The sequence below is a fragment of the Lissotriton vulgaris genome, chromosome 7 (assembly GCF_964263255.1).
Source record: "Lissotriton vulgaris chromosome 7, aLisVul1.2, whole genome shotgun sequence".
Taxonomy (NCBI): domain Eukaryota; kingdom Metazoa; phylum Chordata; class Amphibia; order Caudata; family Salamandridae; genus Lissotriton; species Lissotriton vulgaris.
Genome location: NC_141695.1, coordinates 1,526,524,088 through 1,526,547,666, shown reverse-complemented (window position 1 = coordinate 1,526,547,666; position 23,579 = coordinate 1,526,524,088). Strand labels below are relative to the sequence as shown.

The following is a 23,579-nucleotide window of genomic DNA, read 5'->3' as shown; positions in this document are numbered from 1 at the left end:
CTCAGGTGAAACGCATTAAGCAACCAGTATAAAAGAGAATCCAGGCGGCCCACTCATTTAGAACCGGGCGCCGCGGAAGGACGAATAGGTCCAAGGAGGAACCAGACCGAACTACTCGTGAGTAAACAAGACCACTATACCTACAAATGGGGTAAGCACCAATTCTCTTTCCTTACAGGTTAGACAGCCTTGTACAACCTTCTATTCCCACAGGGTCTCTTTCTCTGCCAGGCGACCCATGAGGCTTTGTACCAGAAAACACAGAGTGAGGACCCAGCATCTTACTTACCTGTACCTCACCTTGTGATTTCGTTCTTTTAGCCCACCACCTCTCACTAACGGTTTTATTAAACCCTCACTGGGACCATGCAGTAGCCATGAGCCCACACTAGCCGTATATAGGTCGCACACCACCTTATTAGTAGGCAATCAATGGTTCAAAAAACCTACCATTTTAACATGAGTCTCCCCTGTACGTCCTGTATTTGGCCTTTGTGTTTTATGTAGCCAAGCTTGAGGGAATCCCCCTCTAACAGTTACAGCGCCTTAGCGTGCGCAACACATAGTAAGAAAAATAACACAACCACTTAATATAGTTTATTATTATTTATTTTTGCACTCTTCACTTATCCTATTGGTCCTGAGGAAAGCCAGCTTAGAATATAAAGGCACTGGCTGAAACATGTAGACCACACTGGACGCTGGAGGTCATCATAACACTCCTACTTACGTCCATTTGCCTTTTTAACCTGCTAACAGAGACCCAGTTTATTAAAATTTGCTAACCCTCGGGTGCTGGGATCTCTTGTATAGCATTTTAAACTTCACCAATCTCACTCCTTCACTGCACACTCAGCAATATACCAGCTCCGCAGTCACCTGGCGTTGAAGCACACCCGGGGCACATTCGGTGCCACTGTGGTGGGCCCGATGATGAAGCATGCCACCGACTAGGTCGGTGGGTGAGGGCTTTATAAGGAAAACAGCGTTTTTCTTACCTATATTGTCTGACGTACTTGAGTCTCTCATACTCTCCCTAAAAATCAGCTAGTCCCTATTGATTTTACATATATAACCCAGGGGATCCGGACTAGCCTATCTAGTCCTCTCTCTCCCTTTGATCTGTATAAGAGAGGAAATATACTCAGGGTTTGACATTAAGGGGTGTGGGGACTGGTGACTCAACCTTGACTAGGAAGCAAGATGACATAGGGAAGCGCCTAAAGGCCTTGGTGTTGAACTCATGGGCTTTACAGAAAAATAACATGAAAGTCTTCTCATTACTGCAGGAAGAAGCACTAGATATTCGAGTGGTAACAAAAACCTGGCTAGAGGAAGGCTCAGGGCCTGATGTAGTAACCTCCCTACCCTCAGAATACTATATTCTAATGCATAACCAGCAGGGCGGGAAAAGAGAGGGGTGGCAGTGTTCAGCAGAAGGCATTTGAAAGCAGAAGAGGTTGTAGCAGAAAGCGTGGATGGGGCAGAGATCTTAGGGGTAAAACTAAGCCTAAAGTCTTCCTGCCTGATAGTGCTAGTAGTATACCGCCCCCCGGCCTACCCCTTTATTTAATGATCTGTGAATGGAAGTGGTCAGTGATCTGTGCTCTAGATACCAATTGATTTTGGTTGTAGGGAACTTCAAATATCATTGGGATCAGGGATCAAGAGACCACCATCGAGAAGGCTTGGTGAGGAGATGACCATGTTGGGGCTACATCAACTTCAGGAGACCCCTACCCACTATAAATGCCATGCTTTAGACCTTTTTTGTAAAACCTTGCCTTCTGCAAAGTTAATGGAGATTGAAACCTGTAACTGGTCAGTTCATTACCTGATCAGACTCACGATCCCACTGCCCAGTCGATCAAGGTTCCAACCACCAAGGTGGGGGACGGTACATAACTGGAATGAAATACAGTCAACCAGGCTAGAAGGTGACAGAAGCCATTGAGAAGGTGGCCCCTGCACAGAGAAAAAGTGTAAGGACTAGAGGTAAAGCCCCCACCCCCTGGTATACAGAGAAACTAAGAGGAAAGAAACAAACACTATGCCAGTATGAAAGGAAATGGCGAAAGCTTTATGAACCGGAGGCCTTTGAGGAATATAAAGTAATGTTAGCCTTATAGTAAGAAGCTATCACTGCAAGGAAGTAAGCTTTCTATGAGCTGAGGATTAGGGAGGTAAGTGACACACAAAAAGAGAACTTTAAAGTGCTGAGGAACCTTAGCCAATGGTGGGAGCAGACGGCTACTGCTAATTTGGAGGACTGTAATAAGATACAGTACAGAACTTCTTCCTAAAGAAAGTTAGGGATAACTTAACGGAAATAAGTAACACCTGCATCAGTCATGCCCTCTGCTAATGGAGGGGATACCTGATTCTCAGGGTGAGAAGCTCTCAGTATTCCACCACTGGATCAAGACTCCCTAGCAGGCAATAAGGCTAGAGTCAAATCAGGTTCACCAGAAGATCCTTGCCCACCCAAGGTGTTCAAAATGACACTCCCTGTGGTGGAAGTGGAACTGCTTTCCTTTTTAAATCCCTCCCTGGCAAGCAGGAAGGTTCCACGTAATTTTAAAGAAACCATGGTAACTCCACTACTGAAGAAAGCAGGGGCAGATCCTTAAAACCTGAAGAACTATTGGCCAATATCTAGGCTCCCCTTTCTAGCAAAAGTAGTGGAACAACATGTGCTCAGAACCCTCTCTCTGTTTACAGAGGAACATCAGCTGCTTCATGCGCAGCAGGCAGGTTTTGGGCTCACCATATTACTGAATTGGTGATGCTCTCTGTACTGGATGAGCTTAGGTTAGCGGCTGATAAGAAGAAGCCTTCAGCGCTGATCTTACTCGACCTCAAAGCCGCGTTTGACATCGTGTAACAGAAACAACGGTTCCAGCGGAAAGTTAGACTAATCTATAATAATAATCAAATGCACAATTGCAATCACAAAAACAGGTTAGGGTGATGTCAGAAAGAAAGAGGGCCTTTCAGACTTTATGTTCACATTAATTCTTTTTATCAGATTTGTTAAAATTCAAATTGATACATACACAGACCAAGAAAAAACAATAGTGCTTTTGTGTCCCCAAGTGAAATGGAACCATAAAACAAACAGGGAAAAACATGTAACGTGTACAGCTTGGTTTCCACAATTTTTTAAAAGGGCAACCAAAAATAAACTTAGTAATGATTCCAGCTTCTGTGTACAATAGTCAGAGCTGTTAAACTGGTTCGCTTTCAAATACAGTCAACAGAGTTTCGACCCTTTTATTGTGCAGGTTCTCTTTAGGACCAAGGGATATGGGGACAATCTAATGATCAGAAAAAGAAAAGAAGGCATACGCTTAGAAGGCTATATGTCAGCTAGGATCCTTAAAAATGGAAGGACTTAGATGGAATAATGAGTACCTGATAGTGATTGTTCAGCCTCGCGAGACAGTAAAATAAGTGAGACACCGGTAAAGTGACAGAGAAAAAGAGAATACTCACACGGGGACGCGGTTGGGTGCTGCACATGTGAGAATACAACATTGATATTGATCAGTAAACTGAAGATTGACGTTTGAGGTATTAATGAACTGTGGGTTATAGAGAAACTGGTTGTCTTACCCCCTGTATAAGAGATGAACTGGTGGGCTGACAAACGGCCTTAATCATAGGTTGCTCAATCGTGGTAGATGGCAGAAGTACATGACCCCCTGTAATAGTGAGCATGGTGTGTATGAGTATTGAGCAATATATCTTTGAATAATTGACCACAACAATGTTAAACAGGTACGAGCAGGCTTACCACTTAGTGTAGTAGTGATGGAGCAGATTCTTCAATTTAATTGGACCGGCTGTGGGACCAATCGTGCCACAGGAATAGTATTACTCAGTGGGGTAATGCCAATAGGTTAGTGACAGCCCAACTCCCATTCAGCATTCTAAACAAGGGTCTCAGGGGTGGCGTGTTAGTGATGATAGCACTGAGGTCTCTCCGTGCTGTGGTTGATTAAGGTAGAGAAGGGTATGGAATTAACTAACTTTTTCACCCGTAGCCCCGTGACAAATGTAACAACCTTGATGCCAGATGCCACTCGTCTCTAATGTGGTCTTAATGTGTATTGTACTGCACGTGTGGACCTCAGGGCGCTGTAACCCATTAAAGTTTGCACCAAGCGGGGGTGCCGCCTTCCATCTCCACTGTCGCATTAATATGCTAATCCAAGGGTGCACTGTTAGCTCGGCCCGCCACATGCGTAAGGCGCTTAATCTATGCAATAAGACGGCTAAATGCTAATAACGCGTGACGGCAATGGTGAGCTGTAAACAATAGTGTTAGCACAAGGCCGCCACTATTCTCTAATGTTGCATTGCTGTACTAAATATAAGGCGTGCTCTTGGCGGGCCTGCCATGCGTGCTCGGGGTCTGAATGCTGTTAATATTTTACAATGCGCATGCTAAAGTACCGGGCGCTTTAACTAACAGTAGCACAGCTTATAGCTAGGAAATCAATATAAAAGAATGGTGAAAGAAGTGTGCCGCCACCCATCTCTAATAGGCACTAATATATTAAAACCAGGGCATGCTGTAGGCTGGGGACGCCATGTGAACAGGGGGCTCAACTTTGGAATGAATCTGTCAATTCGAACCGCTCCGGTCATCTGCCTGGTTACAATGACAACCAGCCGGCAAAGCGTGTTTACTTTAATACATGCAGTGGCAGAAATCAGTGCTGATCGCCATTTGCTGATGTGATCTGTGATTTTGCAATTTCAGTTTGCACAGAAGAAAGACCCGTGTCTCAGAGGGGAGGAAGAAAGATACAAGAATAATGTAATGTGTAGAAATGCCATGGAGAGGCATAATTTACATATATTAGTATCCTAAACACATAGGGATATATTATAAACATTTTAAATATTGCAGGGAAAAAGAATATTTTATTCCAGCTGTATGGAAAATCACACTACTCAGAGCATGATTTGGGGACTTAAACAACTGGCATTTATCCTATGTGCTAACATTGTAGAATAACTCCAAAGTGAAACAATATTTCATGAACATTACACAGTAATACATTTAGATAGTGACAAGGGTGTACTGGAATTTGTCTTATATAGTGTGTCCATTTTTTTTCTTTTCTAGCAAAACTTAATCTATAGGAAAGCACTTTTCTCCTATACATTACAATGGATGCAATTAAGAGAAAAAGAACAGTTTATCATGCCAGTATTTACAAGAATCTTTACACAGTCTAGAATGTACTATGTTTCCTCTGTGCCGAGTTGCTAGAGAGTCATAGTTTACATCAACCCAATGTAATTATAAACCCCTGCCATTCTTCGGCGGAATTCAATCCATGAGTTATGGAGTCAGTCCTTTCTATCCAACGGCATTCCATACATTGGAGAATTTGCGTCATGTCCCCACCTCTTGCAGTGATGTTGGCTTTCTCAATGACTTGCCATTTAATCTCATCAAGTGTGTGATTGGCCTCAGAGAAGTGTGATACCAGTGGTGCATTTGGGACTGAAGAACGTATCCGCCTTCTGTGTTGTCCGATACATGCTTTGATAAGCTGTTGTGTCTGCCCTATATATGGCAGGCCACATGGGCACCATTAACAAGTAGACCAAATTTCTTGTGTTACAGTTGGAAATCCATTTGAGGGTATGTTCTACATTATTGAGTTCAAAGACGTTCGTATTGGATGTCAAGGGGCATGCAATGCAGTTACCACAGCGAAAATGGTCCTTTATTTATGGTAAACTAGCAGCCCACCCCGGCGTTGCCCGGGGGCAGAAGGGGGCTGGGGCTGCATTTTCAGTATTTGTGTAGTCCCGGCCGGGCCCCCCGCCCGCCCCGACATTGCTTGTACGGCTGCCCGCCCGCCTGCCTCCCGCCCGCCTCCAGCCCGCCCCGGCGTTCCCGGGGGCAGAAGGGGGCTGGGTGATGCATTCTGAGCATTTCTTTAGTCCCGGCCGGGTCCCCCACCCACCCGCCTCCCGCCTCCCTTCTACCTCAGGCCTTACCTTAGCCGCGCATTCGACTTAGCCCCCGCCCGCCCCGACATTGCCCAGACCGCCTCCCGCCTCTCGCCTTACCTGAGCCGCCGCGCCACTCCTCACTCCTCGCCGCACGTCACCGCTCCTCCCCACGCGTCATCACGCAGGTGTAGGTAGCGGTCAGCGCTACGTCGCAGCCGGCGCTTGTTTTAGGGGACTACTTTTTTTTTAACTTTATTTTTTTAATTTACGTTTATTTTTTATTTTTTGCAGCCTATGTCCATCTACACACCTGTGGTTTACAACAATGTATTGGGTGTGTGGATTGGCGCTGTGGTTCCCGAGTTTACCTTGCCAAAAGGTGCAAGTTCTCTCTTTATAATAGTAGCATAGATTCCACGCTGATTGCAACGTATTTGTTTGCTGTGCCATCTTTTCAGTAGAAGAGTGGATAAGATGGTCTTTCACATTTTTACCTCTTTTGTACGCAAAGAGAGGCGCTTCAATGGAAGAGTCAATACTTTTTATTATGTGCCAGTTTTTCTTGATTAAGCTGCGGACCTTATTAGAGTGCACTCCAAAGGTTGTCACACATATAAGTTTGTCTATATACTTTTTTTTCATTTATCGCTAGTAATTCTTCTCTGTGGCAGAACCATGCCCTTTTTAATGATCGTGCACTATCTTATTAGGATATCCTCTTGCTATCAATTTGGATTTGAGTATTTCTGCCTCTGCCATGTAACCTTTTTTTATGTGTGCAATTTCTGTGTAGACGCAAAAATTGACCAAACGGTAAGCCGTCTCGCAGTGCCCTTGGATGTTGGCTTTCATACAATAGGAGGGTGCTTTGCTCTGTGGGTTTTCCATGCAAGGACGTGAATAGAGAGCCGTTCTCATGTTGTATCTTAAGGTCTAAGAAAGGAATACATGTTTTGTCAATGGTGGAAGTAAAAGTTAAATGTGCCTGTATGGTGTTCAGATATTGCACAAATCGCTCAAAGTCTTCGGGGGTCCCAGGCTAAATTAAGAAATCGTTCGCAATATACCTTTTCCAACATCTAATGTTGGGCTGATAGATGTTGTTAGCGGTCCGAACAAATTTGTTTTCCACATCGTTCATATAGATATTCGCCAGGTTCGGCGCAAAAATGGCCCCCATACTGGCACCAGAGCATTGCTGGTAGTAGACAACGTTAGAAACACAATAGATGGATTGCAGAGCAATGCGTAGTAGTGAAATGATAAATGAGGTGGGTACCTGCAGTGGCCTTGGTCTTGTTTCTAATAGATCCTCTATAACCTTGATGCTTTCGTTATGAGGGAAATTGGTATATAGTGAGGAGATATCTAATGTGGCCAGCCAGTCTGTATCTATGTTATAAGGTAAGCCATCTACTAGGTTGATCATAAACATAGTGTCTCTCACATATGTATCATGTATGGGCACAAAATATTTTATGAAGAAATCTATGTACTTGCCAATGGGTTCCAGGATGGACCCACATCCTGGCAGTATTGGTTGTCCTGGCGGATTGGTGGTGCTGTTATGGATTTTTGGTAATGTATACAGTACTGGTGTTCTGGGGTTTTCTGCATTTAGAAATTCAAATTCTTTCTTGCTGATATAACGCTCCTCTTTGCCTTCGGTGGTAATTTTTAAGATTTGTGTTTTGATGTCAGGTAATGGATTTGTACTCCTTTTTCTGTAATGTTTTTCCTCACCAATTTGTTTATTGATCTTGGTGTTGTAATCTTTCCTATCTTGAACCACTATTCCACCCCCTTTATCGGCTGGTTTTAGAATTTTTGAATTGTCATTTTTTAAGGACTGTAACACATGTCTCTCTTGCATCAGCCAGGAAAGCTTGATTCCAGTGGCACAGTGAGCCCAGGACCCATGTCTGGGCATACCTGGCGCTCTTAGGGCGAGAAAGCGAAAGACACACAATTGATGGACGGAATGCAGAACAAATCAGTCAGTCAGTCAAAAATTAACTTTATTTGGTTTATCTCAACCATAAAGTATACATGTACAAATTACAAACTAGTAAAAAAAGGATTAAAATTTGGTTTCTTAAAATATTTTTAGTTCTAAAAAAAAATAACACATTGTTTTCCTGTCCCCAGTGTTAAGAACAAATCAAAACATTCATCCCCATCAATTGTTATTTTTGCATTTGTCACCCCGAGTGGAACGGGTATGCCCGGACGTGGGTCCTGGGCTCTCCATGCTACTGGAATCAAGCTATTGTGGCTGAAGAGCGGTGAAACTCAAACCAGTTGTAGAATTCTTGTTTCCAGTCCAGGGAGGACCGTGCCTGGCAGTTCGGGCTGGACTGTTCCAATTGGGTGCAAGGTCAAGACTGATTTTCATATGACTGGGTCCAAACTGGAATGGCATGGTGAGCTAAAAATAATGGATTTAGGCCCAGATCTCAGTACTACTGGGGTGCATGTATGACATTGTTCTGCATTCTGTCCATCAATTTTTCTTTTTGCATTTGTCACCAAGAGTGAGACGGCTATGCCCAGATGGGGGTCCCGTGCTCTTCATGCCACTGGAATCTAGCTATCCTGGCTGAAAAGGGGTGAGACCCCGAAACCAGTCCTAGGTTGCTTGTTTCCAGTCCAGGGAGGAACGGGCCTTGCAGTTCGGGCTGGACTGTTCTCACTGGGCGTAGGGTCAAGAATGATTTGCATGTGGCTGGGTCCAAACTGGAATGGTGAGCAAAATAACGATGGCCCACTACTTTGAATGTATGACATTGTCTGCATTCTGTCCATCAATTGTTCTTTTTAGAACTGTGTTCAGGAGCAGGGAATCCCAAGCGTGGCGTTTCAGTGGATCTCCTCCTTCCTGATGGATCGGACCAGTTGGGTGGCTGTGTGTCTAGTAAAGGAGCACTGTCCTATGGAGTTCCCCCAGGATTCCACTTTGTCCTGTCTGCTTTTTAATATCTACCTCCAGCCACTGGTAGCGGCACAAGCACAAATGGACTGTCAGGTATTTAACTAGGTCCTCCAGATCGATAATTCTATGCAAGCACAGTCAAGCGCACAGAACAGCCTCAGGTTTACAATGAATTGGATGACTGCTAACTCGCTTAAAGTAAACCCAGATAAGACCGAGGTTCTAGCAATCACAACAGGTGGCTACCCCTGGTCAAACCTTATTTGGCCACAAGAGTTAGGCGCCACACCAACACCGGTGCCTGTCGTAAAGAGTCTAAAGAGTCTAAAGACCTTAAGTTGGACAGTAAGCTAGCATTGACCAGGCAGGTGACGCTAGTGTTAAGAAATTGTGTGGGCCTTTTGCGGTAACTTTGGAAATTGGTACCCCTCATATCCTTTTCAACTATGCAAACTGTGGTGACGGCACTGAATGTGTTGGGACTGGACTACAGAAATGCGCTATATTGTGCTTCTGGACAAGCTGTTAGGGAAGCTTCAAGTAGTAATGAATGAGATGGCATGACTAATTCTTAAGCTTCCAAGGCGACCATATGCTACACCATTACTGCAGTAACTGCATTGGTTTCCTGTTAAGCAGACAGCCATGTTTGAGGGCCTATTTATTGCATTGTACCAGGATATGTCAAAGACCGTCTAAGTAGATATGTTTCTGGATGATGCATACGGTCGTCCGAGGCAAGCCTGTTGTTTTATCCATGGTTTGACAAAGTCAGCATGGACGGGAGAGCCTTTTCAGTAGTGATTCCCCAGTTGTGGAATAAGCTGCCGAAGAATGTGCGCGGAGAAGCCACTCTCCTTCCATTCAGGAAAACACTGAAAACTTTTCTGTTTATGCAGGCTTTCACTCAAGAGAAGTTATGATCGAGTTGGTATTGTTGCAGGTAATAGTTGGTGTTGTTTGTTATTTTCTCACAAGTGCTACGTGACCGTTGGTGATTGTGTGCTATACAATTGACACTTAACTTAAGGCAAATTATGTGTTGTAATATAGTTACTTTTTAAGTTATTTTAGGCTTAGTGGGTGTATTAGGGAGGAGTTATGGTTACTTATTTAATGTAATAATGTTGTTATTGGGGTTTTTGAATGCTTATGTCTTAATTTAATTACATATAAAATAACTGTAATACGTTGAGGCTTGGGTTAGCATTACAGTTCGGTAAAGATTATTTATTACATTTAATTAAGTGTAATTTTGGCCTATGGTTAACATTAGTGTTAAAGGGAGGGGTTAATTAATATATGGTGGAAAGTGTTAATTAAATACTTACCTTGTCAAAGCAGTGTCAGGCAAAATGATGTCTCCCATGTAATTGTTATTTGAGGCAGTGTACTTTGGTGTACTAATAGATAAATACATTTCAATACTTTCCCATTAGGAAAAACATGGAGGATTTGTATTAAGAAAGCAGAAAGAAAAATTGTTTTCAAAACAGGGCTTTTTCATGTGGAAGACTCAATGTGAAATTCCCTGTTATAAATGTAACTTATTGCCCTATGCAGGCTCATTTTTTCTCATTTTTCATATGCACTTTTCATCCCATTTCTCATGGCATAAAGATTGTCACATTCTCGTGTACTTCTCTAGTCCCCCTCACCTGTCTGTTATCCCTCCTTGATGCTTTCCCTCACATCACAATACTTAGCCCAACCATGTACAGTGTTTCCTCTTTCCTCACAGCCCGGCCACAGCTCTTCCTTCAAAACCAAGTGGTGGTCCTACATGAGTACAGCGAGCTGCGCTGCTCCATAACTGGTCAATACCCCAGCAATATCACAGTGCAGTGGCTGCAAAACGGGAAGGTGCTGGAGGGCAGCACTCTCTACCCAACATGGAACAGCACAGATGGTGAGCCCAGCCTAACCAGCAGCTATGCCTTCATTCCTAGGGAGAAGGACACCACGGCTATCTACAAATGCCAGGCGCTGCATAATTCTCTGACATCACCACTTGAAGTGGCGTTCAGTCTGGTCTTTGGAGGTGAGTGTCTCTGGGTACTCATTCATCCTCAGTTCTTTTTGTGTCTATGCAGTCTGTGCCCCGGGGGTCATTGCCTAAAGGCCACATTCATCCTGAGTATTGGCTGGCTCCTCTTTAACGTTTGACCTGATCCTATTGGGTGAGTGCCCATCAGACAGCAGCTAACCTGAGTTCCTACTGCAGAGTCCCTTGATAAGAAGACCTCTTGGGCTAGCCTCCAGGTCAAGTACCCAGCTCTTTTCTCCTTCTGAAAAGATAATGAGAAGTAAGCCACATTGCAGTTAGTGTTGTGGGTTTTAAAGTTTCCAATGTTTTGTTTCTGTCTTTTGGGTTCTACTTCTTGGTTTCTATTTTAATGCCTTAAATAGCATTAGTTATAGCAATTTGTCTGTGTCGCATGTTCCAAGACTGTTGGGTTATGGTTTGTTTAATAACGGTTATCGACTGGTTTGTTTGCATGCATCCAAATGTATCACATGCCAAGCTCCCACCAAGTAATTGCATGCAGACGTTTTGTGGATAAAACCGTGGATCATAATATCTGTATGAATTTTACACCCCCTTCCCTCATTCCAGAGGGAATACGTAGAACTGGGTGGTGGACTAGCAAATGGTCAACATGATGTGCATTGGAGAGACACAGTGGAGACTTCATGAGGGCGGTCCCAATGGTGGCCAGACTGCTCCCATCACAAGTTAGAAGGTTCCAGATAACAAGAAGTCCTGGAAGGTATCCAGACTGAAACTCCAGTGGAGGCGGGGTTTGATTCTTTGGGTCATTTTGAATGGGATCTATACTAATGTTTTGTTCTGATTTTCTTCAGTTTGCTGTTAAGTATAAAACCAAGTTGTTAGGGGTTTTGTGAAAACTATTTTAAAAAGGCTCAAGTTTTGTAGACCTTCCTGTGTGCCTAGTACATGGTATTCTTATGAGGCACATTCTTATCATGCATACATAGGCCACTTCAACTATATGTATCTAAGGCATTAGTTGCCCCCACGCCCCAAACCGATGCCCAACTCACTCACCCATTGCTGTTTTTACTATGCATGCATCGCTGCTGCCACCACTTGCATCTCCAGCCAATCTTGGCAACAAGAAAACTCCCTCACCTATGCCCATCTTAACTCTACATGGCTTGACAGCCTCCATTTCTTACACCAACAACCATTAACATTCCACAATTCCACCCTGAACTGCTTGTGACCCATGCAATATTGCTCCACATGACTAAAGCGTCCTTACCCAATCAATCAATCACTCATGATTTATAAAGCATGGTTATTTACCCGTGAGGGTCTCAAATCCCTGGAGTTGCAAGCGGCGTCGTGGACAGACCAATAAAAAATGAAGCAAAAGCAGGAGAAAGCACTCAGAAAAATGGTGGTAAGGAATGGAGAAAGCAGTCAAAAATTTGACAAAAGCAGGAGAAAGCACTCAGAAAAAAAGGAGGAAGCAGAGTGGGGCAGCAGCACGGGAGATCTGGACCTAGGACCTGCTCAATGGGGTCGCGCCATGGCCTCCATTAAGTAGGTCCTGGGAGGAGGGAGGGGCTCTTAGAGGTGGTAGGCGGCGCTAAGTAGGAGGTGGGAAAATGGGCAGCAGATGGGGGTGGAAATGAGGGGGAAATACAAGGAGAAGCAGTGAACAAGGATGGGAAAGAAGGAGAAATCAGTACAAATTAGGGAAATGCAGAAAAAGGTGCACTCAGAAAAATGACAGAAGCAGAACAGTGCAGCAGTATGGGAGAGCTGGGCCTGAATACATTTATGGCTACATTCCTCCCAGAAAACAAGATTGCCTATATGTCTTCAGTTACCCTCACTTCATTCAGCCATGACCTCTCTCACTTCGCAGACCGCTGTAATGGAAATTGTACTCATTCTTGTCTGTCTTTGCTTTCACAGTTCGCCCTACAGTGCAGGTCCTGGATAAAGGATGGTCTAAGAAGCATTTCATGCTCTTCCTGTGTAATGTGACCGGTTTCTACCCACCTGAAATCTCAGTGCTGTGGACTGTTAATGGGTATCCTGCTGACATCCCCACACCTGCAAGGAGGTGGCGCAACCAGGATGGCACATTCAGTCTGGAGGAGTCATACCTGTTTGAGCCCTACTCCAGGCACAGTGGGGCAATCTTCTCGTGCATTGTGCGACATGCCACCATCCAGGGCATAGCACGAGACAGCATAAAACTTGTCAGTAAGTTCCTGGCTAGCACTGCATCATTAGGTTTGTTCATCTGTATCAGATATGTGTGTCACTGTTCCTCAGCATGGGTAGGGTTAGGAAAAAAGATTATTAAAGTGCTGTAACCATTGCTGAGGGAGTGAGAGATGTTGACCCTCTTGGGGGGGGGGGGGGTAGTGAAATAATCATTGCATAAGGAGTGTGAGGTGACTTCACTATCCAGCATGGTCACTGGTGGCCTCAGAGTATGGGGAAAATTGTGTTTGAGTTTTTGAAACTGCAATCAGCAAGCATGATGAACCATTTGAGAGAGGCAAATGTTGTACAGGGGGCCATGGGCATTTGGCTTTAGCAAGTAAAGATGGAATGGAGAGAGAGGCAAGCGTTGTAGAAAGATCAATGGATGACTGCCTTTAGTCAACTTGGGGCAAAAGGGGGTGCAGCTTAATCAGTCAACAGGGAGTGAGGGGCCCATAGCCAGCATGATAGGGAAGGGCCAACTACTGTACGGGAACCTAGGTGACACAGCCAACTGTCAGAATGAAAGGAGAGGGTGAAGTATTGTGCAGGCAGTGAGGGGATATTGCCCTCAGACTGCATGTGAAGATAGGGCTAAGTATTGTACTGACACTGCCTTCAGAGAGCTTAGGAGGGGAGGGACAAGTATTTTAAAGGGGGTGAGGGGCATTGCCCTCAGACAACATGTGATGGGATGGTCAAGTGTTATATGGGGGTAAAGCGGCACTACCCTCAGCACCATGAGAGGGAAGGGCCAAGTATTGTACAGGTAATGAGGGAACACTGTCGTCACCATGGGGGGCAGGTATTGCCCTGCGGTTGAAGGCTAACTTTCCTTAGCAGATGGCAGTTGGCAGCTATTGAATAGCAACTGATAGCTGTCTTCAACCATGGGGAAAGAGGATGGAGCCTGGTAAGCTCTGCACATGGTTCCATCACTGGACATCAGAGTCAGGAGTGATATCTTTTGCATACATATTAAGCCACTTCTTCAGTATCCATTAGGTTTTTTAAATAATGTTTGTTAATGCACTACACTAGTCTCTGTCATATCACTACAATAGTAGGTATTGGGTTGCTCCTTCAGAGTCCAATGAGCCCCTACACAGGTGTCCTTTAGGCCTTCTACTGCTGTGGCCTGGCACACAACACCAGTACTAGTTGGTTCCACAAATATAAGTACATGATTATACTGAATAAATGGAGCCTACACCCTAGTATGTATTTGGACTTCTCAAACAATATCTTCTGGGCTTTGTAAGACTCCTCCAGCATTACCAGTGCCCCCTGTAGTAATATCAATGACACCGACCTCCAGTATTTGTTATTCCACTGCACCAGTAGTGCTGCTCCTTTAGCATCTCATGAGCCCTTTCACTTATACTGATTGGTCAATATCCTGTGAACGCCTCCACGAGCATGCATCAGTCCAATCCACCAGCATCAACTGAGTCACAGCAGTGTCCGTCTGCCTTCCACGTTTTTTTAGTATAATCAAATAGGTTTCTCTACTGCTATCTGTTAGGCCTTTTTCTTGCATTTGTTGATCTCCTCCTCTCTAACTTCAATGTCCTTTTTGTACAGTCTCTCCCCATCTGCCAAACTGGATGTGGTACGTGGCTGGTGGATTGCTGCTGCTGTTAGGCCTCAGCCACCTGCGTAGAAGAGGTAAGAGAAAATGAGTGTACAAAAAAACCTCCTGTTTAGCACAATAAGATGAGTAAAAATGAGTCAGAAGCAATGAGTCAGTTATGAATGTGTACTCGCCTATTACTTGCTGACTTTAAGTTGCCTTTTACCATGTACAGCTCTCCACTGCCATTTGGCTAGGTATCCCTTATAGAAATAAGATATATATACACATACAGGATGCCAGCTATGTTTTGGAAGCAGCGTGGTAATTGTCATGTATTTGTATTAGAAAAAACATAAGAAAATGCCCCCACTGCATTATGGTTTCTATTGTTGCTTGGCTTTCTTTAGATCGGTTCTCCTCTGGTCTTCTACCCCTCTTTCCTCTATTCACTGCTGGCTCAGAATACCCCTTGGGGAAAAAGTAAAAGAAGGCCTTAGTAGACAGGTCAAAATTCTTGTTGGAATCCCATCACCTACATCCTGGCATAACAGTAAAAAACTCAGTTGCGTTGCATGCAGTTCTAAGGAAAAATACATCAGCACTGTGGGGAAAATTGTTCAATAAACCAACACCTCTTGTGTCTGAGCTCCCTATTTCACCCATCTAAACACCATCACCATTCATTGTTTCACCTCAAGTGCTCCCCACAACCACCCTATAACCCAATCAAATCAAATCAAATATCTTTATTCGGTACTTAAAAAGATACCATTAAAGAACATGAAAATACATACATACATACAATGATTAAAAAGCATTTTTTTTTAAAAAGGCATATTAAGAGCAATAAAAATAGGTCTAAAAAGGGGCAAGGCGATCAATAGATCATTGGGAATCTTAAACAAACATTGATTCAGACTATAAATTGATGTGGGCCAATATTTCCCTGGAGTTCCTTAGTCTCATGGCCACCTTGATAAAGCTTATTATACATAACAGAGTATATGGGTCTGAGGCTTTTTGCAAAAAAAGGAGGGCTGCTTTAGCATGTCTCAGTCTTTTGTTTTTCAAGATCCTTACTAAAAACTTTCTTCTAGGGTCTGAATAAAAAGGACATAATAAAACAAAGTGAAGGGTATCCTGCGGAGACCTAGTGTCGCAGCCGCAGGTACCCTTCAACTCTACCGAGCGAGTGAATCCTGCGGGAACAGCCAGTAAATGGTGAAGGAGATTAAATCGGAACCTAGTCATATAAAATCTTTCCTGTGCGTTGTGCATCACCGCCAGGTATGGTTCCATTCCAGGCGTTGTTTTTAGTGAACCATGGGCCACCACGGATGTTTTCCCGGTTTCAGCGTTGGGCCTTCTGGCGGTTGCCCAAGCAGTGAAAAGTTTTTTGGCCAAGGTTTTATTCAGGTTGGTCATGGACTCCGGCTCGAAGAACAAATTCTTGCAACCAATTCCTTCCATAGTGTCTTTTACATATTTGAGCCACGGGATCTGTCCCCCTCTGTCCCGGCTCAAACAATCCTTAATGATCTGTCTGCTGAGACCGGCCTCTGGGTTTGTCTAAATCTTAATCCAGGCCAGGATGGGTCGAACCATAATTCTATCCTCTATATATGGCTCGCCCAATTCCATGTGTGTTATGTATGAGGGGGTGCTCTGAGGAACCTTTAATAGTCTTTTAAAAAATGTATTTTCCTCAGCTTGTATCTGGTGCACATGATTAATTTTGCAGCCCCAAACTTCTGCCCCGTATGACACCTTGGAGCAAGAAACCGCTCTATATAGATTCAGTATCTGTTCCGGTGACCATCTGCCTAGCCTCCTCCCATATGCCATTATGGCACCCGTTGAGGCCACCAGTTTGACTACATGTTTTTCAGCAAAGTTTCTGAATTCCAGTTTCTCATCGAAGAGTACGCCTAGATAAGAGAAGGAGTTAACTCTTCCTAGTCTATGTGGTCCTATACTGTGTGAAAAGTCCTTTTTGGAGTTTGTACCTGTGGACATGACGAAGGACTTATCCAGGTTAGCTGAGAGATCCAGTGAATTCATAAAGTTGACGAAACCATCAATTAACTTTTGTAAACCCAGTGGGGTGCGGGCTAGCAACACTGCATCGTCCGCATACAGGAGAACGGGTACCGGACGCTGGCCTATTTGGGGGGAGTCCACTCCCAACTTCATAAGTTTTCGGTCCAAATTATTAATATACAATGAAAATAAAAAAGGAGCTAATATACAGCCCTGCCGGACACCGCTTGTACATGGAAATGGCTCTGTCTTCATTCCTTCTTTGTTATAACGAACTGAAGCTGTGGTCTCCCAGTGTAATGCCTTCAACGTGTCCACTAACCCTTGATCCACCCCCAAGGAGGTCATCAGGGCCCATAACTTCTGTCTGTTGACACGATCAAAGGCCGCTGAGAGATCCATGAAACCCATATGGATAGTCCCCTTGGCGGCAATGGTATATTTGGCAGTGAGGAGATACAAATTTAAGCATTGATCTGTTGTGGATCTCCCTTCTCTGAACCCATATTGTACATCTGTTAAAATATGATTGTCCTCTGCCCAAGTTTGTAGACGATTTAAGATCACGCGTCCCAAAACTTTAGCCATTACATCTATTAGTGATATAGGACGGTAGCATTGGGGATCATCCCGGCTGCCCTTTTTGTGAATTGGGACAATGATTGCCGAGGACCAAGAACCCGGCAGTCCTGCCACTACTGCCTCGTTCAAGACCCTAGTGAGAATGGGTGCCCACAAGTCAATATTGCTCAAATAAAGGTCAGGGGGGATGCCATCAGGGCCTGGCACTTTATTTTTTGAAAGCCCTTGGATTGCTGATTTTACTTCTCCCAGCGAAAAATCTAAGCTTACGGATACTGCTATTTTTTCACCTTCCTCTTGCAGTGCCATCCCAGTATGATTGTAAAGCCCAAGATAGTGATTGTACCATTGTTCGGGGAGAATTGCATTCACTATATCTGGCCCCTTTGGGTTTTTAAAACATGGGTCGTTGATAACTCTCCAGAATGCCGCAGTATCACCCCTCTCTGCTGCTTCCCTTAGGTCCTCCCATGCTTGATTTTGTAAGGTTCTTTTGCGCGCTTTCAGGGCTTTTTTATAGTTGGATCTGCTGCCTGCTATTTTAGCTTTGTCCTTTGGTTGATCAGTAAGGCATTTTTTTAGGTCTTTCAATGCCTTGGTACAATCGTGATCAAACCATCGTGGGGTCTGAGGCAATGTGGCTCCTGTGGAGGATTTCAGTAGGGTATCCACGAGTTGGGCAATTTCTTCAAAGGCCCTAACCACAGTTTGGCCGCCCTTATTTTCATCCAGGCAAGCATTTATTTGTTTTTGGCCTTTCGTTACAAGATTGAAGTAAAATGTGTCTCCATTGATCTTGGCCCATTTAAGTCTTCTCCCTTGTGCCGGCGCCTGTTCTATGGCATCGGGTACACCCTCTGCTGTTCTAAGGTTCATACATTTAAGATCCAATACCAATACCAATGGGTTATGATCACTGAAGGGACTGTGATCCATTTTCTGAGTGTTGGGGACATCATAACAAAGTCTATATAGGAGTGGCAACCCCTTTCTTTGTACTTTGCATTAGGTTCCCTCGCATTGCCTATCGTTATTAAGTCCATTGTAAATGATAGGTTATGCCTATTTATAAAATTCTCCATTTCCCTACCCTCAGTGGTATGAACAAAATGTGGTCCTTTTTCCTCTGGGCACCGTGACCAGTCCTTATTTATTGGTCTTAATTTTTCACACAAGTGGCAGTTAAAGTCTCCCGCTAAGATGGTATATGGGGACCCTATGGCTTTATTAGCTGAAGACATGGTTTTAAAACGATCGTCCAGTTCTTTCATAATGTTATTTCTGCTATTTGAGCCCACCGCATTGTACCAGTTTATCAGTGTGATTTTTAAGCCCTTGTGGCGAAAGCCTATCGCTTGCATATTTGTTGAGTCCCAGCTCAGATTTGACCAGGACCCCTGAATGCGGAGATCTACGTATGTTATAAGTCCACCAATGGCTCTTCCAGATGGCGCACTTACTGCGGGGACTGCAAAACTTTTGAACCCTTCTAGTGTGTATTGTTCAGGTTCAATAGCCCAGGTCTCCTGGAGGCAAATGATGTGAAAGCTAGTTAAAAAGTCTGTCCATCCTTTAAGTTGTATTTAGCTGCCACCCCTGCAATATTCCAGGATATGACTCTTATATAACCCTGGGCGGAGTTCGCGGAGTGGGGCTTCGCGGAGCTACGCGAAGTGGGCGAGAAACTACGCCCACCTCCGCACTCCGCGTAGCCCCACTCCGCAAACACCACTGACCGCCAGCCCCGCCACCCGCCTCCCTCCCGCCCTCCCTAAATACTTTGAAATAAAAGAATCAAATAATTTAAAAGCACTTACCTTGCCGCCGCTGCCCGCCGCGTCCCCGGGGCTCGCGATCTTCCGTCTTCCGTACTATTGCGCATGCGCGGGCGGCCGCGCATGCGCATTTTCTCGTGAAAATGCGCATGCGCGGCCGCCCGCGCATGCGCATTAGTACGGAAGACGGAAGACGGAAGTAAGTGAGCCCCGGGGACGCGGCGGGCAGCGGCGGCAAGGTAAGTGCTTTTTAAATTATTTCATTTCTTTATTTCAAAGTATTTAGGGAGGGCGGGAGGGAGGCGGGTGGCGGCCAGCTACGCTCCGTCTGCGGAGTGCCGCCTGGCTCCGCCAGCTCCGCAAAATGCGGAGTAGGCGGCACTACGCACACTCCGCAGACGGAGCGTAGCTGGCCGCCCACCCCTACTCTTATACCATACTGAGTCTCAGCCTTTTTTGCGCCAGCCCCCAAAGGACTCCTGTCTATATCCTCCCCTACTGCAACGGGGATATCCAACTTATCTGATGCGGTTCCTACCCTTGGCTCAGCTACATGCCCAATCCTTAGTGTGTCATCCGAGTCAGCTGCTATAGACTCATGAGTAGGTGCCACAAAGGAACTACCTGTCTCTGCTAAGGGTGTAAGTGGCGACCTCCCTGATAGTCGGGATCTTTTCTCTAAACTGCCCCTCGTAGGCTGAAATGGGCACATTTTATTCCACTCAAGTCAATCGACATTGTCCAGGGCACAGAACCTGTTCCAATGTGCATGCATTGCAACTGCAGGATCGTAGAGGGGGAATGCCTGCCAGGGAGTCTGCCAGTTATCTGCTCTATTTAGCTGCACAGGGTGCAGAGCCCTATTCACTTGACCCCTGTTTAAAAATGTTGGTCTGTGTGAGGGGGGTAGGGGGTAAAAGTAGGATAAATGTAGGGGGTGTATGTTAGTTAGTGGTCCCAACATTGGGGAGTTACATATGTGGGTTACTACAGATGTGTCCCTGAAGTTTATTGCAATAACATCCCCAGCAATGGTTTTCGCTCCATTTCCTATCCATTGCCCCCTTCTTACAGCCAATATTTCCCCAGACATGTATAATGGTAATGGCTTGTTGGATCTTAGCCATTGTACACATTTGTTCCTCAGCTCCACTTCATTTTCTCTTTTGCCTTCCTTTAGAGGCAGCACACCTGTTAACACGACTACATAGGGTAGTGCTTCCGGTGGTAAATTAATTGACTGGAAGCACACTCCCGTTTTGACCCTTGTTGCAACTATTGGGGTTGTGGTCTTTACTTGAATAGGGGCCTCTGCCACCAGCAGCGACACGCCTGACAGCCTGGAAGATGGTCAAGTAGGTTGGTTATTTGTTTAAAGCCCCTGTAGCTCCTCCGGTCTTTTGTGGTCTTCTGGGGTCTTCTGAGGTTTTTTTGGGGTCTTAAGGGGCCTTCAGGGGCTTAGCCACGGCCCCTTTTTTTATTTTTTAAAAGAAAGAAACGCAATGCCTGGCCCACAGGTGCACAATGCTCACCGGCGCAGAAAGCCGGGCTTATCGAGCGCAGAGGACGCTGTGCGCGTTGGGGGCACTAGTGGCACTAGATGCTTTGGAGGCTTACTTGCGCTGCTCACCTCGGCACACCGGTGATTCCCACCGGTGGTTTTCCAGCCCTCGCAGCTCGCCAGCTGCTCCCGCGGCTAGCCTCGGGTTGTCGGCTCCTCTCCGGTGCACAGATCCTTGATGAGGCGTGCTGCGCAGGGTCGCACTGGAGGGTCCCGCACCTCACCGGCTGCTGTACCTGCCCCTTCCGCTGTCACTCGTGCTCGGGAGGTCCGGGGGCTCTGATGCTCGGGGCAATCAGGTATCCCCATGCAACCCCCACCAAACAATTGCTAGACAGACTCTTCTTGCCACTTGTCTGAGGCTACTGCTCTGTTATTGAGCCATGGTGGCCTGGTCTTCACGGCCTTCCCCCATGGTTGAGCGCACGCCCTCTCCTTTTACATTAATACATCCAGCTCTGTCTGAAACCTGGCAATGGCTGATACTGCCTCCTCTTTCCCATCTCCTTCTTCGGTTTCAGTAGGCCCTCATATCTCCTCTCCACGCATCTCACTGCTTCCTCCACTCAATGACTCCAGCAGTGGTTCTTTGGGTCATGCTGTTTCTCCTTTGTGTTTAGTCATGACACTCCTCCATCGTCCAGTGCTGCTCACTCCTCAGCACCTTCACCGTACACATCATATGCCGTCTCTACCCTCCTCTTAACAGGATTGGTTGTGACAAGGAGTGTGCCCTGGCTAACAACTAGAACTTTAGCCAAAGTTTCTCTTGTACCCCTGGGGCCCACGCCAGAGCTGTTTTCCTCTGCTTCTCCAGCCCCTTGGAAACAATACCTCCCATCCACAAATGGCCGATTGGGCCATGATGAAACACAGAAAGAAAGTGTTGCCCTGCAACTTCCCAGGATGATGACGGGCCTGGAACCGAAGGAACCAATGCAATACTCTGGATTTCATTTCCTTATTCCTAGCAAGCCAGACAAGGAGTGTATGATCGGTGAGTAGAATGAAGGGATACCCCACAAATAATATTGAAGGGCTTCCATTGCCCATTTGATAACCAAGCACTCCTTCTCGATTGTGGAATAGTAGTTTTCATGTTACAGCAATTTCCTAATGTATGCAAACAGACAAAGACAATCGCTCCAGCAGTGGTTCTTTGGGTCACGCTGTTTCTCCTTCGTGTTCAGTCGTGACACTCCTCCCTCGTCCAGTGGTGCTCCCTTCTCAGCATCTTCGCCGCATACATCATATGCTGTCTCTACCCTCCTCTTAACAGGATTGGTTGTGACAAGGAGTGTGCCCTGGCTAACAACTAGAACTTTTGCCAGTGTTTCTCTTGTACCCCCAGGGTCCCCGCTAGAGTTGTTTCCCTCTGCTTCTCCAGCCCCTTGGAAACAATAGCTCCCATCTCGGAAAGGCAGATTGGGCCATAATGAAACACAGAAAGAAAGTGTTGCCTTGCAACTTCCCAGGATGTTGACGGTCCTGGAACCAAAGGAACCAATGCAATACTCTGGAATTAATATCCTTGTTCCTAGCAAGCCAGACAAGGGGTGTATGATCGGTGAGTAGAATGAAGGGATACCCCACAAATAATATTGATGGGCTTCCATTGCACATTTGATAACCAAGCACTCATTCTCGATTGTGAAATAGTAGTTTTCATGTTGCAGTAGTTTCCTAATAAATGCAAACGGATAAAGACAATCGTCCTGGTCTAGCTGCAACAGAACAACTCCAATCCCTCCTTCAGAGGTGTATGTCTGTAGAACACACTGGCGCTCGAAGTCTGGGCATATCAACACCGGAACCCCTACACAACATATCTTTCAACCAATCATAACTCTGCTGATGTGTTGGAGACCATACAGTAATCTGGTTGGGTTAATTTTTTTAGTAACAAGTCAGTCAGTGGGCCACCATTTTAGAAAAGTGGGGGATGAACCGGCGGTAGCAACCTACCAGCCCCAGAAAAGATTGGATGCCTCTTGTCCATGGTTCCTGGTAAGGATTGCCTTCACCTTATCAACCTGGGGACTGATCCTTCCCTCCTGTATGTGGTATCGTGGGTATCGGATAGAGTTGGTGGCTAAGGTGCATTTCTCAGGGTTTGCAGTGATGCCTGCTTCTTGGGGGTTCAGAAAACCACCTCTAGGTGACACTTCCTGCCACTGTACCAGTCTGTGTTTTCACACCAACCGAGCGAGCGAGTCCTCGGTGAGCAGTAAGCAAGTGAAGACGCCGAGCGAGGACGCCAGGATCGTTGCCTACCTCTTCCCTCAGCTCTCGCCCCTTGCTCCAGTCCCCAGCCTCTGCTCTAACAGCTCTACCAGCAGCGTTGCGGGGCCAAAGCCTTGCAGCGGGGGCTGAAGACGTGCACCTAAGGGCAGCGTGCGGCGGCATATAGTGAGCAGAGTGGGAGTGAGAAACAGGAGAGCTGCAGCAACCTTGTGAAGGCGAAGGCGCGGCGAGGGTGAAGGAGGGCATGCTAACCAGAGCTGTTTATCCATCCGCCCAGGTAATCGACCAGCGATCTGCCACAACCTGTCACGACCTGGTGGGTGCAAGTGGCGTGGTGTGGCCCTGGGCCCTGGCCCCCTCACCTGATCATCTTGCCTTCCTTGCTCCGACCTTGATCTTGAGTGCTTAAGCTAAAGCCAAAGCTAAGGCAAGCCAAACACAGCAAGCGACACCAGCTCCAGCTCCATCTGAAGTGAAGTGAGTGTGTCTACTGGCCCCCTCAAGTAAAGTAAAGGAAGGAAGGCACGATCTGCATGCCAGCAGGGGCCACAGCAACAGCTAGCGGCCCACATAAAAACTTGCACATCTCCCTAAGTTTTGCTCAACTCAGCAGGGGACTGCTTCCAGCATTTTTAAGGGCT

The 23,579-nt window shown here is 45.8% G+C and overlaps 1 protein-coding gene across 3 annotated transcripts in view; it reads left to right on the top strand.

The window, feature by feature from the left end:
• Positions 1 to 23,579, top strand: part of LOC147705933 (hemicentin-2-like) — a 468,035-nt gene that overhangs the window by 210,950 nt on the left and 233,506 nt on the right. For all 3 annotated transcript variants that reach the window (XM_086932399.1, XM_086932398.1, XM_086932400.1), the window contains 3 exons: positions 10,653 to 10,952; positions 12,861 to 13,154; positions 14,745 to 14,828. In XM_086932399.1, the coding sequence (XP_086788525.1) occupies positions 10,653 to 10,952; positions 12,861 to 13,154; positions 14,745 to 14,828 (678 nt within the window). The remainder of the gene's footprint in view (positions 1 to 10,652; positions 10,953 to 12,860; positions 13,155 to 14,744; positions 14,829 to 23,579) is intronic.